This window comes from Perognathus longimembris, chromosome 3 (assembly GCF_023159225.1).
Source record: "Perognathus longimembris pacificus isolate PPM17 chromosome 3, ASM2315922v1, whole genome shotgun sequence".
NCBI classification, from domain to species: domain Eukaryota; kingdom Metazoa; phylum Chordata; class Mammalia; order Rodentia; family Heteromyidae; genus Perognathus; species Perognathus longimembris.
In genome coordinates, this window is record NC_063163.1 from 107,844,235 (window position 1) to 107,860,321 (window position 16,087).

At 49.1% G+C, this 16,087-nt stretch overlaps 1 protein-coding gene across 9 annotated transcripts in view; it reads right to left on the reverse strand.

Moving 5' to 3' along the window:
• The window catches only part of Pknox2 (PBX/knotted 1 homeobox 2), a 248,935-nt gene that overhangs the window by 44,519 nt on the left and 188,329 nt on the right, over nt 1-16,087 (reverse strand). For all 9 annotated transcript variants that reach the window (XM_048343710.1, XM_048343712.1, XM_048343704.1 and 6 more), the window contains one exon: nt 15,522-15,661. In XM_048343710.1, the coding sequence (XP_048199667.1) occupies nt 15,522-15,661 (140 nt within the window). The remainder of the gene's footprint in view (nt 1-15,521; nt 15,662-16,087) is intronic.

Here is a 16,087-nt window from a genome sequence, read left to right on the forward strand (position 1 = left end):
AAAGAAATGAAAAAAAAAAAAAAAGGCACACAGGAGGCTAGGTGCCAGTGGCCTGTTCCTGTAATCCTAGATACTCAGGAAACAGATCGGAGGGTCTCAGATCGCAGCCAGCCTAGACAGGAAAATCTGTAAGTCTCTTATCTCCACGTAATCACCCCAAAGCCAAAAGTGGACACTCCAGTAGTGGCTCAAGTGGTAGAACTCAGCTGTGAGTAAATAAACAAACACTAAGGAACACTAGTCCCTGAGTTCAAGTTCAAGTTCCAGCACTACCCACACCCTCACAAAAGACACCCCACCCACATTCATACTAGATACCCCCCTTCTTCCTCAGCTCTAGGGAGAGAGGGGTGAGAAGGGATAAAGGGAGATAAGCTCTGCTTCAAACGAGCCTTGGGGCAGAAGGCACTTTCTCCCTGACAGGCCCATGTTTGGGGAGCTATTTTATAAACTCCTGGGGCTCCAAGACTGTAGCAGGTGGGGTGTCTTCTCTGCAGGAAAGAGGGTCAATATTTAAGAGGGGCTCATCTGCAAATGGTCAGAAGATCTATTGAGCTCTGGCAGAGCAAAACAATGGGTGAGTTCAGCCATCTGGCTGAAGACAAAGACAGTACCAGGTGAAGGGGTTAAATTCCAGTGTAAGTCTTCATTTGCAGCCAGTAATACTGCAGCATATTATAGTCTAATCTAACCTGATCCCAGTTTAATGCAAGATTCTCCTGGCCCTGAGTGGAATACCAAAGAAAGCCTCAGTGGCTGTAATTTAAGCAGAGCCCTGCAGTGGTTTAGCTGAGGGCCATGAAAGGCAAATTCCAGACGGTGTTATGAATTATTGCGCCTTATGAACCTTCCTACTCTCAACAGATGCCTGCTGCCATTTAAACAGCCACTAGATCAATTAGGAATGAAAGGCACAAATCGACTCTGTACAAGGGCACTAAATTACCAGGAACTAATAATCCGCAGCATCGTGCCAGGTGGTGGGGGTGCAGCCCCCCGCCCCAACCCACGGCAGCTACGGTCACCGCACAATTCCTTTCTCAATGGCGGGAAGATGGGCAGGCAGCTGCCAGAGAGGCGATGGTGTGTGTGTGTGTGTATGTGGGTGTGTGCAAATGCACATGTGTGCACTGGAGTTGAATGACGGCTGCTGACAGAGTAGGGGGACGAGGGTTGTGTGGTGCCCTGTGTCTTTTTCATTGTGTGCACATACAACATTGTGTGGGTCTTGTATGTACACATGTATGCACAGAGGGCTGTGTGCATGCAAATGGACTTAGGACGGGTTTGGTGGTGCCATGAAGATGGTGTATGGATGGCTCTGCCCTAGCTGTATGCAATGTATGTGGGGTTATGTGTTCTGTGTGCACAGTATAGGTGACAAGTGGGGTGCCCAGGTGGCACCTGCGGGAATTGAGTCCCTCAGCTTGAAGCCCTAGCATCAGAGAGAAGAGGGTGCCCCCTGCTTCTGTGCTGGTCCCTGCGGAGGGCGAAGCTTCTCTCGGAATGGTCACGGAGGGTGTCTTTGAGGAGGTGACATTGTGGTTAAGCTTTGCACGGTGGGAAGAACAGCCATAAAAAGTGCAGGGGGTAAAGCAAAGCGCTTGAGATGGGGGTGAGCTTGGCAGGATTTGGTACAAAATGAGCTGGGTGTGTTGGAGTGAGGTGGGCAGGAGGGGTTGGAGGAGATAATGCTGGAGAGGTAAACGTCAGATGATGAGGTGCCTCTCGGACCTCAGACACAGCTGGGCTTGTAGGGTTTGGGTGGGACAAGGTTCACCTCCTGCGGAGAACCACCTGGGTCTATCTTACACATCTTGCATTCTTGGGCATCAGAACTCCCCAGAATGGATATGGGGGGACATAGATGGACCTTTTCTTTTTTTTGTGTCAGTACTGGGGCTTGAACTCAGGACCCTGAGCTTTCAGATGGCTTTTTCATTGAAAGCTGGTGCTTTCCTGCTTGAGTTATATCTTCACTGGCATTGAAGATAAGCGTCTTAAGTACCTTCCTGCCTGGGCTGGCTTTGAATTACCGTCCTTGGATCTCAGCCTCCTGAATAGCTAAGAGTTACAGGCGTGAGACTAGCAGCCCTGGCTCATATAGGGGTCTTTTTTTTTATGGTACTAAGGCTGGGACTTGCACGTGCATAGGCAAGTACTCTACCACTCAACACCCTGTTGGTGTAGTTGCTAGTACTCATGGATCACTCAGAAAAAGGGAATCTGCCACCTGTCCTTCTCCCCAAGTTGGCTAAGGGGCCATGGAGCACAGGGTGGACTTCACGGGGATGGCCAGGCCCCCTCCCTCCCCCTCACCTGACCATTGGGGGCAGTCAGGAAGGAAGGGCAGTGAGCAGTGTTGTCAGCACTCCAGTCCTTTATCCTCTTTCCCCATTCTCCCTAGGTTCCTGCACTTAGTTATTTCCATGGACACCAGGAGGCCTGACTGTCTATTGAGCTCAGACCACAGCTGAGTTTACTGACAACTTTTCACACCAACTGTACCAGGCCATGGTAGCTGCCCCCACTCTGGTCCCCCATTCTGTCCTGGATCATGGCTACTTGCTTAGCTGCCACCTTGAGAGTTGACTGAGACTACACTATTGTGGAGCTAGGCTCAGTTTCCTAGTGAGTTTCCTTGGATCCTGGGCCACAGGTATTGGCCCTATCCCTAGTCCTTAGCTCCTTAGCTCCTTCTCCAGCTCCCCAGCCTACCCTTCACTAAGGGTTAATTAATATTTCCTATGCTATCTTCCCTGCCTCCCACCCCATAAAGTAGATAAGACAGCAAGCCCTCTGAAGGAGGGCTTCCCTTCCCTTCCTTTTCCTTCCTTTCCCTTCCCTTCCCTTCCCCCTTCCCTTCCTTCTTTCCTTCCTTCCTTCCTTCCTTCTTTCATTTTTTTTTCTTCTTTTCTTTCCCAATCTTGGGGCTTGAAATTGGTCTGAGCGCTGTCTCTGAGCATTTGTGCTCTGCCACTTGAGCCACAGTGCCACTTTCTGATGGTTAATTGGAGATAAGTGTCTCATGGACTTTCCTGCCTGGCTGGCTTCGAACCGCAATCTACAGATCTCAGCCTCTTTAGTAGCTAGGACTACAGGTGTGAGCCATCAGCATCCAGCTTGAGAAGTCTTGGTGGCAGGTCCAGGGGCCCCCATAAATAGTGCAGGGTGTGTGAGAGTGGTATGGATGTCACCTATGACAAGGATGTCCCTAGTTGAGGCAAGGATAGGATAGGGAGAAAGATTTCCCATTAGATGTGCGACCTTGGCTTTTGAGAGTTTCTTTTTACCCAGCTGGAATATTTTTTGAGGTGAGGGATGGTTATGGGGATCAAATCTAAGGCCTCACACCTGCCAGACAAGCCCTGTGTCACTGACACTCCCTCTCCCATGCACCTTGACCCAAAACATGGCTTTTAGGGGCTTCTCTTCCCTCTGCCCAGGTCTCTTCCATGTTGGATCACATCCTTTGGGAGCTAGAAATAGGAATGCAGAGCCAGGTCTCCAGTGCCCAGAAGACAATGAACAAGATAGGAGAGATGGTCATTAGACTCTCCAAAGAGCTGAGGACTTTTAACCTCCACAAGAGCTCCCTTCTTCCTCCGAGAACCCTTCCCCTGATCAGCTTCTCTCCAATCCCCAACCACTTCCCATGTGACTGCCCCCCACCACCCCAATCTCTCTTAAGCCGTTCAAAATTTGGAGGAAATAAATCTCACTGCACTAATTCAGTGAGAGTTTGAGCCTCGTCAGTGCAGAACAAATAAAAGGAGTGAACTGGCATGACATTTTACTGCAGAAGAGAGGTCGTTTCCAGCCACTAATAAAAAGGATTTGACACAGACTAATAAAGAGAAATGAATTTCTCTAATGGCCTAATTTAGCACATTCAGCACTGTGCCTCAGTCTGGGTGCTGGGAGCATGGACAGAGGCGGGAGGGAGGGCAAGACAGGCTGGGCTTGGGGAGATGGGGAAAGAAGAGATGATCTCAAAGAATATTTTATTATTTCTTTTCCCCCCCTTTCCTGAGTCCCCCACCCCCGTGCCCCACCCCCCAACTGCATCACCTCCCCCCAGGAACATCAGAACTAAAATCTAACTCAAGATATGCAGTTCCTGTTAACGATCCAAAGAAATAAAGAAGCCCTCTCCATAGAATTGCAGCCTTGTGCTAGCTTAAGCAGGTGATTAAACCGGATGTGTTGATTTCTACAGGGGTTTAAGCCATCGTTTGGTTTAATTACTTCTGACATTTCTGCTTTCATGTTTTCTATATCACCCAAATTTGTTGGCTTGGAGTGCCCAGTCTGGGGGCTAAGCTGCATGGGGCCACCCCTAGGAAAGCAGATAGAGCAGAGATGGGGGCTGGATGATGGCTGTGGCCCTGTGCTGGAGTTCTGGCCATCCCCGGGAACACTCTGTCAAAGTCGAGTTTCTTCAGGTCAGGCATCTGTGGCTCGTGCCTGCAATCCTACCTATTCAGGAGGCTGAGATCTGAGGATCATGGTTCGAAGCCAACCCAGGCAGGAAAGTCTATGAGATTCTTCTCTCCATATAACCACCAGAAGTAGAGCTGTGGCTCAAGTGGTTGATTGCCGGCCTTTGAGCAAAAAACCTCCTAAAAGCTAAGGAACAGTACTCAGACCTGGAGTTCAAGTCCCAGTACCAACATGCGTGCGACACACACACACACACACTCACACACACTCCTTCAGTTTGAGGGGGCTTCTGGGCATCCTCTTCAGGAGAGCTAATTTCATTGTTAATTGCTGGCTTCTCAAAGACCATAACTTTCCCGGTACTTATGACATTCACATCTAACTTGAAGTTAAATATGAGCTGTGTGGGTGGAGCTCATGTCCTTTCAACCATTTCCTTTCCTTCTTCCTTGGACAACCATATTGTGTTTTGTTTTTAATGTAAAACATTTCTTCCTGCTTAGCGATGGAGTAGAAAGGCGGGAGGGGGGCGAGGAGTTGGAAAGAATGCAAAAGCATTGGGCTTCAGAGAGGCTACGATACCAAGACTAAGAGTGATGGAGAGAGTAGGCATGTAGTCAAGAATAAGTGACCACAGACTAGGGAGAGGGTGTGGGCATGGTCCCAGGCAGGGGTACAGGAGTGTGCAGAGCTCTTTCTGGGTAATAAACCTTGTGATTCATGCCATTCTGTCCCTTCTGAGTCTCTCAGCTATCCTTTTCCTCGTGACCTTGGCCATGTTATAGACCTCAATTATGAGTCCAGCCAAGTGTGTGGTCGCCTGCCTGGGCTGTCCATCTTGTCTCCCTGTGGCTGCCCTTGGCACCCCTAGGTTTTCCCTGCACAGATTCATCCTGCAAATAGATGGTGGAAAAAGGGAGCCAAGAAGTAGCACCTTTCCCCTCCTAGCACCTCTGAGTATCTTTGGGGGGGGGGCACTCATAAAGTATTTAAAAAAAATTATTTGCTTACATTAGTTATTCAGAAGGCAGGTGTCATTGTTACATTTCTCTACGTTTACAATCAACCAGTCTTACTATCTCTATTTCTCTCTCCCTCCCTCCCTTCCCCTTTCTGGGTTCCTTCTGAAGGGGACTGAGGAGGCAGAGCCCTTCCTAGTTGGGGCAAGGATGATGATCCACAAGGTGGGATATACTTACAGAAGACAGATTTCTAGGTGGAGATTGTGTGTGTGTGTGTGTGTGTGTGTGTGTGTGTGTGTGTGTGTGTGTGTGTGTGCGCGCGCGCATGTGCATTCGTGCCAATCCTAAGGCTTAAACTCAGGGGCTGGGCACTGTCCCTGAGCTTCTTTTGCTCAAGGCTAGCTCTCTAGCATTTGAACCAGAACTCCATTTCTCTCTGTGTCTCTGTGTCTGTGTCTGTGTCTCTGTGTCTGTCTGTCTGTCTGTCTGTCTGTGTGTCTCTCTCTCTCTCTCTCATAGTTTATTGGAGATAAGAGTCTCATGGACTTCCCTGCCCAGGCTGGCTTCTTAGCACCCAGATTTCTGGGTGCAGATTTCCAGGATGACTCAGTGGGGTCAGAGGTCTAGTCATGGTGAGTCCTCTCCAGAGGACACTGAATCTGTTGGCCAGAGGGGTGGATGAAGGGATGTATGCAGGGGTGGAGTTGTGCTCCAGCTACTTTACTCTCTGCAGACACATAGTGGTTCTCAAGGCCTGCCTTTCCGAGCTCTGCCCAGGGGCTGCCATTTTGACCCTTTATTTCTAGTGCCCCAGGCCAGAGGCAACTCAGATAATAGAAACAGACAATATCCTAGACCCCACTTGCCAGGATAGTCCTCCAACACTTCCTTAACATCTTTTCATAGCCATCCCGGGCAGGAAAGTCCCTGAGACTCTTATCTCTAACAAACTACTCAGAAAAAGCTGGAAGTAGTGGTGTGGCTCAAGTGGTAGAGCACTAGCTTTGAACACAAAGAGGCTCAGGGACAGCACACAGGCCCCGAGTCTAAGCCCCAGGACTGACCAAAAAAACCCCAAAAAAACAAACAAAAAAAACCCCTCAAAACTTAATTTTCAGCCAGGTGTTGGTGGCTCACAACTGTAGCAGCTCAGGAGGCTAAGATCTGAGGATTGTAGTTCCAAGCCAGCCCAGGCAAGGAAGTCTATGGAGACTCTTATCTATAATTAACCACCGGAAAACCATGAGTCACCCTGTGGCTCAAAGTGGTAGAACACTAGCCTTGAGAACAAGAGTTCAGGGACAGTGCCTAGGCATGGAGTTTATGACCAATAAATAAATAAATACCACTTCGTTTTCTTTTAATAAAGAAAATCACTGCCAGTAAGAATTAATTTTATTTGCTTAGGACACTTACTACATCTTACAAACCACAGCTGCTTGAGCACAGATCTGTCTTCCTCACTACAAGGTAACTCTAGTCCATGACCCCATCTGATCTCTATCTGAATTCCTAGGAATTAGGCACAGTGTCTGACAGACATCAGAGGCTCCACAAAGGTTTGATGGATCAATGAATGAAAATGAATGAATGCATGAAACAGGCAATGACTACAGGGATGGAGGCTCTGAGACACCATCCCAACATTGTTCCAAGCCTAGAATCCCTCCTTACTGTGGCACCTGCATCCAATTTTGCCATCTGCCAGCTTCTAGCCTCAGTTGCCACAAAAGACCTCTCTGCTCAAGGCTCTGCTGCGGAGCATGTGAAGAAAGGTGCCTGCCTGGACCCCCATTTCCCCTCCCCTCAAAGGCACCAGATGGAGAGAACAGAGTGGGATAGGGAGAAGAAGCCAGAAGCCCCTGGTTGGATGTATTTTTACTTCAGGTGTGACGTTGAAACCAGGCGGGTGTATTTTTAGTCCTGCCCAGTGGGCGGTATGTTCTCCTGGGTTGCCTTGGAGAGGACGTCTTCGTGTTGCTAAATTGGAACTGCATCTGTTAGGGTTCCTGGGCTCCAACCCAGCTTCCTTCCCCTGGGTGGGTAGACAGGTCCACTCCTAGGAAGTAGGGGGCCCAGGCAAATCACAGCCTGCTCTGTATTTCACCCCTCATTCATAAGTATGTATGTGTGCGTGCGCACACACACACACACACACATACACACACACACACACTGTTACATCAATGTGAATGTTAAGGATGGTCCATAAAGGCAAAAATACAAGAGGCCTAACAGGAGACCTGGTAGAGATCTCCAGTCCCTTCATAATAACAAGGAGAGGTAACAGTCACAGAAAATAAGTGCCTTTCCCTGATATTAGCGAGCTCATGAGAGGGAGTCAGGGCTCCTATCCAGTCACTAGAAATCCAGCCAGTGCACAAAATGAATGTCCTACAGGAGAGGACACTGTCAGGGATTAAACAGGCATGCCTGCACGCACACACGGTAAGATGATGAGATCTCTTTTATGTACTTATTGCATGCGCACACACGGTAAGATGATGAGATCTCTTTTATGTACTTATTGCATGTAACACCCCAACAACGTTATCATGCCCATTTTACTTATTTGCATACTGACATGTTGAGTAGTTAAACTGTTTCCTGAAACTAATTGAGTGAGTTGAACTGCAAAGAATCCCTGTGATACCTTCTTTTGTAAATTCTGTTCTCCTCCCACCCACCCTCTACCCCTGCCCCCCACCAATAACCCTCTAGTAATAATGCTGTATAATATTCTCATTGAATGTCTACTTTGTAGGGAAGGAAGACTTATCAAAAGCGTATGATTTCCCATTTCCCCCAGTGGTAGAATCAGATCTCAAACAAAAATCTTAATGTATAGTCTTTCCACTTGATGGTGAAATGGATCAGTGCCTGGGAAAGTACTCTTGCAACAGAGAAGGGTGCCATGGTTAAAAGAGAGGCAAAGGCTTAGCAGAGCCCAGGAAAGAAGGTAGCCATTGGCTGTAGGAGCCTGAGCGGCAGTAGGCTAACTGGCTTGTGCTGACTCTGCCCCATTCCATTGGCACTAGCTGGGAGCCCTGTTGCTGACTGCCTTCTCTTTCTTCAAGGGGCCAGATTCAGTGTAGGACTTAACACAGATGCAGCTACCATTCACTGGGATCCTTCTATGGGCCAGGCACTATCAGCAGTTAGCACTAACAGTCACATGACATCAGAGGGACGTGCCATTGGGCTTCCAGATCTTCCTGGATCTCTCAGCAGAGAGCCTGCCCTTAGCAGGGACCCCGGATGAGTGGGCCCTATGTAGGCCATGCCCATGAACTGTGGAAGGAGCAGGACCCACCACCACCTTTGAGTACACCTGCTCCACAGCAACCTTCTTACTTGCCATCACACTCTTCTTACTTACAGAGGCTGGGCTTGGGATTAGGACCTTTGGGTGCTGGAGGGAAGGGCAGAGAACAGTCTTTCCATGGAACTCAAGAAACCTAAGCTTAGTTTCACTGTTTAGACTGTGGCTCCAGCGGGTTCCCTTCACACCCCCACCCCACTGGCTATAGCCACCAGCCATCTTTGACAGAAATAAATCTGGCTACTTCAAAAAGCAGGGAGCATCTGTGGGCCCCCAGTGTGGAAAGCCTGGTGAAGGACACAGCTGGAAACATCTGCTCACAGCATTCCAGAGGCCCTAGCCTGGAGCTCTGGTCCCAACTTTTCCCTTGGAATGGAGACATTTCTCTCACACCATTCCTGGACCACCTCACCCGGCACATTCCAAGAACCAAGCTCGTTGCTAGCAAAGGCAACGGGTCAGCCTCCCAGGTCGCCTTGATGGAGCCAAAACACCCTTTGGTCACAGGGTAGATGAGTTCCCTCAAAGACACTTCATTAGAAAGTGCCAGTTCCCAGGGTCCCCACCAGGCAGATGCTAGAGGACAGGCACAGCAGGGCCCAGAACTGTGTAGCCCTGAACTTGGAGTCATTTCTCTCTGAACATTTACCAGGCTAGTCCCAGGAAAGGCAGCTTGGCGGTCCCTCTCTTGGGGTTCATTTTCCTTGGGAAAAGCAGCAGGACTGGGCAGATACTTTGTAGTCAACTACAAATACGTTTTAAAGCCTTTGATATGTGCCAAGTTTATTTCAGCTACTTTCTATGTTGATCTTCTTCCTCCCCACATTTCTTCTTTATCTATAATGCCTTCCAGAACTTAACACAATGCTTTACATCCACCTGGTAGTCTCCATAAATGCTTAACTGAATTATGGTGTGAAGATCACTTGACTGGGGGACACCCCCCTCCATTTATCACACCTGTCACTCACCTCCTAGTCTCACCAACCTAGCAGGTGCTTACCACCTGCCAGATTCTTTCCTAAATGCTTTGCATGAGTTCTCTCATCTCATCCTCATGGCAATCTTGAAGAAGAGACAGTATTATGTGAAGTCCCATTTTTATTTATTTATTTATTTATTTATTGCCAGTCCTGGGGCTTGAACTCAGGGCCTGAGCACTGTCCCTGGCTTCTTTTTGCTCAAGGCTAGTACTCTGCCACTTGAGCCACAGCGCCACTTCTGGCCATTTTCTGTATATGTGGTGCTGGGGAACCGAACCCAGGGCCTCATGTATATGAGGCAGGCACTCTTGCCACTAGGCCATATCCCCAGCCCGTGAAGTCCCATTTTACAGACAAGAAAATTGAGACACAGAAAGGCTTAAATGCCCAGTGGTGGACCCAGAATATGAGCCAAACAAATTTAAGCTCAAAGACAGTCCCCCTAACGCCGAGGACCACCACCTCACTAAATGTACTAGAAGCTCAAGTCCCTTGGTTTAAGAAACTCCAGTTGTCTTTACCCCCACTTACTCTGCATGCCAGATAAACCTGACATTATGTAATTTTATTCTGCTGATTAGAGTTTTCTTTGCAACTGTGGAGAAAATCCAGCCTCTAGGAGATTAACTTGCCCAAGGTGAGAAAACGAGTTATCACCATGGCTGTTTTTGAGAGCTCTATTCTGACACCCACTGCCCAGCACAGCTGCTTGGCTGTATTTGCACCTCGAGTTAAAGGACTGTCAGGGTCAAGCTGGTGGCTTCAGTCACCTTTAGCATGGTCTCAGGGGGAACCTCTGAACACTCTCAGCCCTGTTCTGTCCTGTTCACAAATAGGTGTGGATTAGAGAAAAACCCCGTTGAATGGAACAGATGTGAATGTACTATGCACATGGCTTTAGGAATGCATATTGCTTTCTTGAGCTGAGCTGGACATTGGTTGTGAACTCTCAGGGGTAGCACACAGCTGAGGAGAAGCTCTGAGCACGTGGTTTATGGGGAGCTAGGGGGTACAGGTGTGGAATGGTGAGGTCAAGCTGGGAAAGCTGAGATAAGAAAGAGGAGGCAGGAGAAGGGTTTGAAGGAGGATTTCTGAAGTTGCCAGGAAGCTGTTCATTTACTGATAAGTCAGGAAAGGCCTGGAAGCAACTTGGACACAGTGGAGAAGCTTAGGAGTGAAAGCTTGCTTTGCTCCAAAATATGGAAAGAGATGCAGTGGACAGGAGAAGATTCAGTGTCTTGGGGTTCTGGAGGACCGTCTTCACTTCAGAGACTTACAAAGCATTTACTCCGTCCGCATTACTGTTCTGTTAAGTCACGAAGAGAGAACATTTCAAATTAAGAACCCAGGTTTAGACCAGAGAGGATGATGAGAATCAGGAATCATGGCTAAAGGTAAGATCATTCTAAGGAATCAGCATATAGGAGGGCTCACCTGCTTAAAAACAGGGACTGTAGCTGGGACCCAGTGGCACATGCCAATAATCCTAGCTACTCAGGAGGCTGAAATCTGAGGATCATATTTTGAAGCTAGCCTGGGCAGGAAAGTCTGTGAGAGCTGTGTGGCTCAAGTGGTAAAGTGCTAGTGGGGGGGGGGGGGAGAGGAGAGAGAGAGAGAGAGAGAGAGAGAGAGAGAGAGAGAGAGAGAGAGAGAAAGAGAGAGAGGGGCTATACACTTACTATTTGGCTCTACTTTAGAGCTGACCATGGATTTCTAACTGCTTTGTAACACATGTTGGCAGTTTGGAATGGCCCATCATAGGAGGATTTGCATCCCAGAAATCAGCAAAACCTATAAATCAGAACATCAAAGCTCCTAGAGCTTTTGCCAGCACATCAGCCTAGAACTACAAATGAAGCCACTCAACAAGACTTTCAACACCTACTTCACCTAAGCTGCTGACTCTAGGAAATGGTGTTAAGGTGCTGGGAACAAGGCAATGAGAGAGAGAGAGAGAGAGAGAGAGAGAGAGAGAGAGAGAGAGAGAGAGAGAGAGAGAGAGAGAGAGAGAGAGAGAGAGAGAGAGATAACAATCTATAGTGGGAGAAACAACAATAATGTCAACCCAATTAATTTTGTCATGATCAACGCCACCAAGGAGGAATACAAACTGTATGCCCCCCCCCCGCCCCCATCTGATCCTGCAGCTTGATTTTCCAGCCTTTTTAATAGAAAAACAAAGCACAGGTCCTGGCTGTTTCCTCACTGTGCATACACCTCCAGCGTGCGTTTCCTTATCAATAATAGGTAAGTTCTGCGGTGCGGCTCGGGGTGAGCCGCTCTCCGGGCTCTGCCCTGGGGGAGGCAGTCAATACCTCAGCAGAACGGTCTTTGCAAAAAGCGCCCTCCTCCCCCACTCGCACCTGGCCAGCCCTGCTCCCTGCCACTCTTCTGCTCCCCAGGACATCATAGTTTCCATGGAAACCCACTCACTTCAAAGGGGGAACCAGGAAGGAGACTGGAGGGGAGGAGGGAGAGCAAAAGCTGGATTAACTTCACCCTCCTGGTCCATCTCTGTGTAGCAAATCTAATCCCTGGTTCTCAAGCAGCACCTGGCACCTGGCCGCCCTCCGGCAGCCTGGGCAGGTAGGGGGTGTTGTGGTCCAAGTTAAATTTGAACATCTTGGGTGTGTGTGTGTGTGTGTGTGTGTGTGTGTGTGTGAGGGTGGAAGGTGGGGATGAGGCCGGAAAGAACTGAGCACTGTCCAACCCTAACCCTACTCTAGCTCCTCCCTACTCTCCTGCTTCACGGGCCTCCACCTCCTCAGATCCCTCTCATCATTGCTCCTGGGCCACAAACACAATTACCCAGGATGTGCATCCAATCATGGGATCTGCTCAGATTAGACTGCAATCATTAATCTGAGCGGGAGCTCCTTGTTGCCTTGCTGATTAGCCCAGATGATGCTCTGGTATGATCCAATTAAAGACAGGCCCTGCTCTCCCCACCCCCAGCTCCCACCTCCGAAGGGCACCAATACATTTCATTAACACATCCTCATACACAAATAAAACCTCGGGGACACTGGCAGGCGCTCTCTCCTTTGTTACCCCCTTCCAGAAGGGGTAGAGACGGGCCAACCCCATTTCCTTCACTTATAGTTCTAGGAGGGGGCCTGATGGGGGCTTCCCCAAAATCTGTCAGTGCTAGGGCCCTGATTTGCACAGAAAAGGTCTCATTACATTTATTGACATGAATCTTGGCCTCTCTGATGCCCTAGGCTGGCAAATGTAATTAAAATTACCAGACCCTACAGGAGGCCGGTCACCCAGGCAATGGCTACAGAGAGGGTGACTGGTATTAATGGGAGAGGCGGGGCTGTGGGAGAGAACCCCTGTGGCACAGGGGTTGGGAGGCAGCAGATACAGAGGGCTGGGGAACTGCACCATGGTGGTGCAGAAGTGTCAGCTCAAGCCCATCCAGCCTATTGAGGTGGTCAGTACCATAGAAGAAGGTTAAACTGAGGAGTGGGGTGGACAGGAAGAAGCGTTGGCTGAAGGAGGGTCTAGGCTGTATCTCAAATGGTATCATGGTAGACAGCTCTCAAGGGACAGTGACCCACCTTTTCTGAATATGAGCCTGGGGATCTCCAAAAAAGACTTTGAAGCCCATGGAACTCACTGGAAGGATCATCTGCTTTGTGCAAGATGTAGTGCCAGGTGCTTATTCCATTTGAATTGTTACCAAATCCTTTGGTTCTGCCATCAGAGAGACTAGCACTCAGCAGAGATAGGACATAGGCTTAGAATTCCAGAAACTTCATTACACTACTAATTAGAGGGTCTCTCTTGACCATGATCCTATGCTCGCTGCTGACCTTTGCCCCTAGGGTAAGATGCCCAGCATCAGAACCCAGAATGCATGTGAATTACCTGAATCCTGAGGGCTGGGTGGGCCCTGAGATCCTGCCTTTCTAGTCAGCTCCACATCACAGAACGCTGCTGGTCCATGGACCAGACTTTGAGAAGTAACTATCTGGAGTACAACGATGCACCTTCAAGTCATGCTACTGTATTCCCTTCTCCCTTCTTAGGCTCCCCAGAAAAGCACAGGATTGCCACACAGTTCCCAGTCACATTTACAGGTGACTCTGTAGCCCCATCTCTCCATGGCTAGCCACTCTGGCCACACACTAGGTTCCACACTGGCTGGAGGATCTGTCTCATCTCATTTTTCCACTTGGTGGAATCCCTTTTGGTTGTTGGTTGTGAGACTTGAACTCATGGCCTGGCCACTGTCCTTGAGCCTCTCTGTGCTCAAGGCTAGCACTCTACCACTAGAGCCACAGCACCACTTCTGGGTTTTGAGTGATTAGTTGGAGATAAGAATCTCTCGGGGACTTTTCTTCCCGGGCTGGCTTTGGACCATGATCCTCGCATCTCAGCCTCCTGAGTAGCTAGGATTACAGGCGTGAGCCAGACGCCCATCTGGAATCTCTTAACCTTGAAGAGCAGACTCAAACACTACCTACTCCTGAACTCTGCCCTGTTGTCTTGATCACAGAGAATTCGTTTTTTCATTTGCATATCTGTTGGTTCCTGAAGAGACAAACTCTTTCCCTGGGGTATAGCATAAGGCTTTCAATGTTAATAGTAAGGCTTGAATAGAAAAGTATGAAGGCAGGAGGAGAGAGAAGACAGGCAGACACATCCCGCAGTGGAAGGTGTATCATGACCACTACTGTGACCAGCTTCTTTAGGCAGAGCTGCATCACAGGTAGCTGGGCCTAGCCTGTGCATTGCAAGGCATAGGGCCAGGTACTGTGTTTTGTCCTTCTGTAAGGCCTAAGAAGGACTCTGGTGCCAGGATCCATGGGTCAGGCCATTGTTCTGGACTCTCAACTATCGGCATTAGAGGTACTCAGCTCATCCAAGTAATTAACCAGTACTAATGACCACCATTACCCTAAAGACACTGTCATTGGAGATGGGGGAGAAGTGAAAAAGGAATCCATCTTCCTCTACATTTGTCTTCCCGTTCACTTGTCTGAGGTACAACATTCACCCCACAGGCTCGAGCCATGAGCTACCATGCATTTCTAGCCAGGCTAAGCTAGAAACTCACACAGCGAATGTTCAGCTGTGACAGTGGGGTCAGACTTAAGGTAGCCACTCCTAGTCATGTGGGTCCCCCGGGAACAAATGATGACAGAGCTTCCTTCTGGAATCTCAGCCAAGCCTGATGTCAGATGACCGCATCTGCTTCCCCAAACCATATACATAAGAACTAGACTATCCCAAGGCCACTAGGTACATATTTCCCTGAGCCTTACCTCCCCCTCTGTGGCATTAGGATCAATCAGGCTCGGGTACATGGAGCAGACACAAAACAAGACACTTAGTTGCTTGCTCTTCTCCCCATTTTGGATACCAAGTTAAAAACGGTTGCATCATCTGATGGTCCAGTGCTCTGATAGGCTTGTTGGAGTGAAGGTGACATGGGGGAAGGGTGAGGAGAGGGTCCTAGAGTAGCTGCCTGTGGGCTGAGCTGAGCATTTCCCATGCTCCTTAGGGCTCACCTCCTCACTTGAAGTGAGAACGGATTTCTCTGGAAGACACTGCCCAAACCCTCCTATCTCTCACTAGACATTTCAGAAGAGTTAGAGTCAACTCACATTGGACAGTTGGTGTGTGTGTATGTGTGTGTGGGGGGGTGTTCTGGGTTGCCTTGCGAGAGGGAAGCTGAGGAAAGGCTTCTGGCCATTGCTGCTGACAAGCCCCCCTCCCCACCCCCACACACCATGTCCCCTCTGGCCTGTGTTCTTCTCACCACTGCTGAGCTCCACCCGGCATGGCTGGAGAGTCTCCTACCTGTACACAGCTCGCTTGTCAGCCTCCAGCTGGGCCTGGGGGTCAATGGGGGCACTGGGCACAGGTGTGCTGGCGGTAGCCGAGGACGCGGAGATGTGGACGGCCTGGGCCTTGGAGGGCGGCTGGGCAGTTGCCGTCATCTACAGAGGGAAGAAAGGGGAGGTGGCAGATTAGCTGGACAGGCTCCCAAGCTGGAGTGGGAGGTCTTCCTTGGCCTGGAAAAGAGAATGTGGGCAAGAGAATTGTGAGGGAAGAAGGAACATCATGGGCACATAGGCTACATTGGGAAGAAAAGTTGACCTTTCTTCAAATGAGAATGTTCTAGAAAACAATTTAGGGTCCATCCTATACCAAGGAATGTGCAGCATACTTTGAAAGAGATGAGTCTTCTTAGTTGTGTGTGTGAGAGAGTATATGTGTGCCAGTAATGGGACTTGAACTCAGGACCTTGTGCTCTTACTTGGCTTTTTCATTTAAGGCTGGCACTCTACCACTTGAGCCACGCGTCCACTTTTGGTTCTTTTCTGGTTAATTGGAGACAAGAGTTTCACAGATTTTTCTGTTCT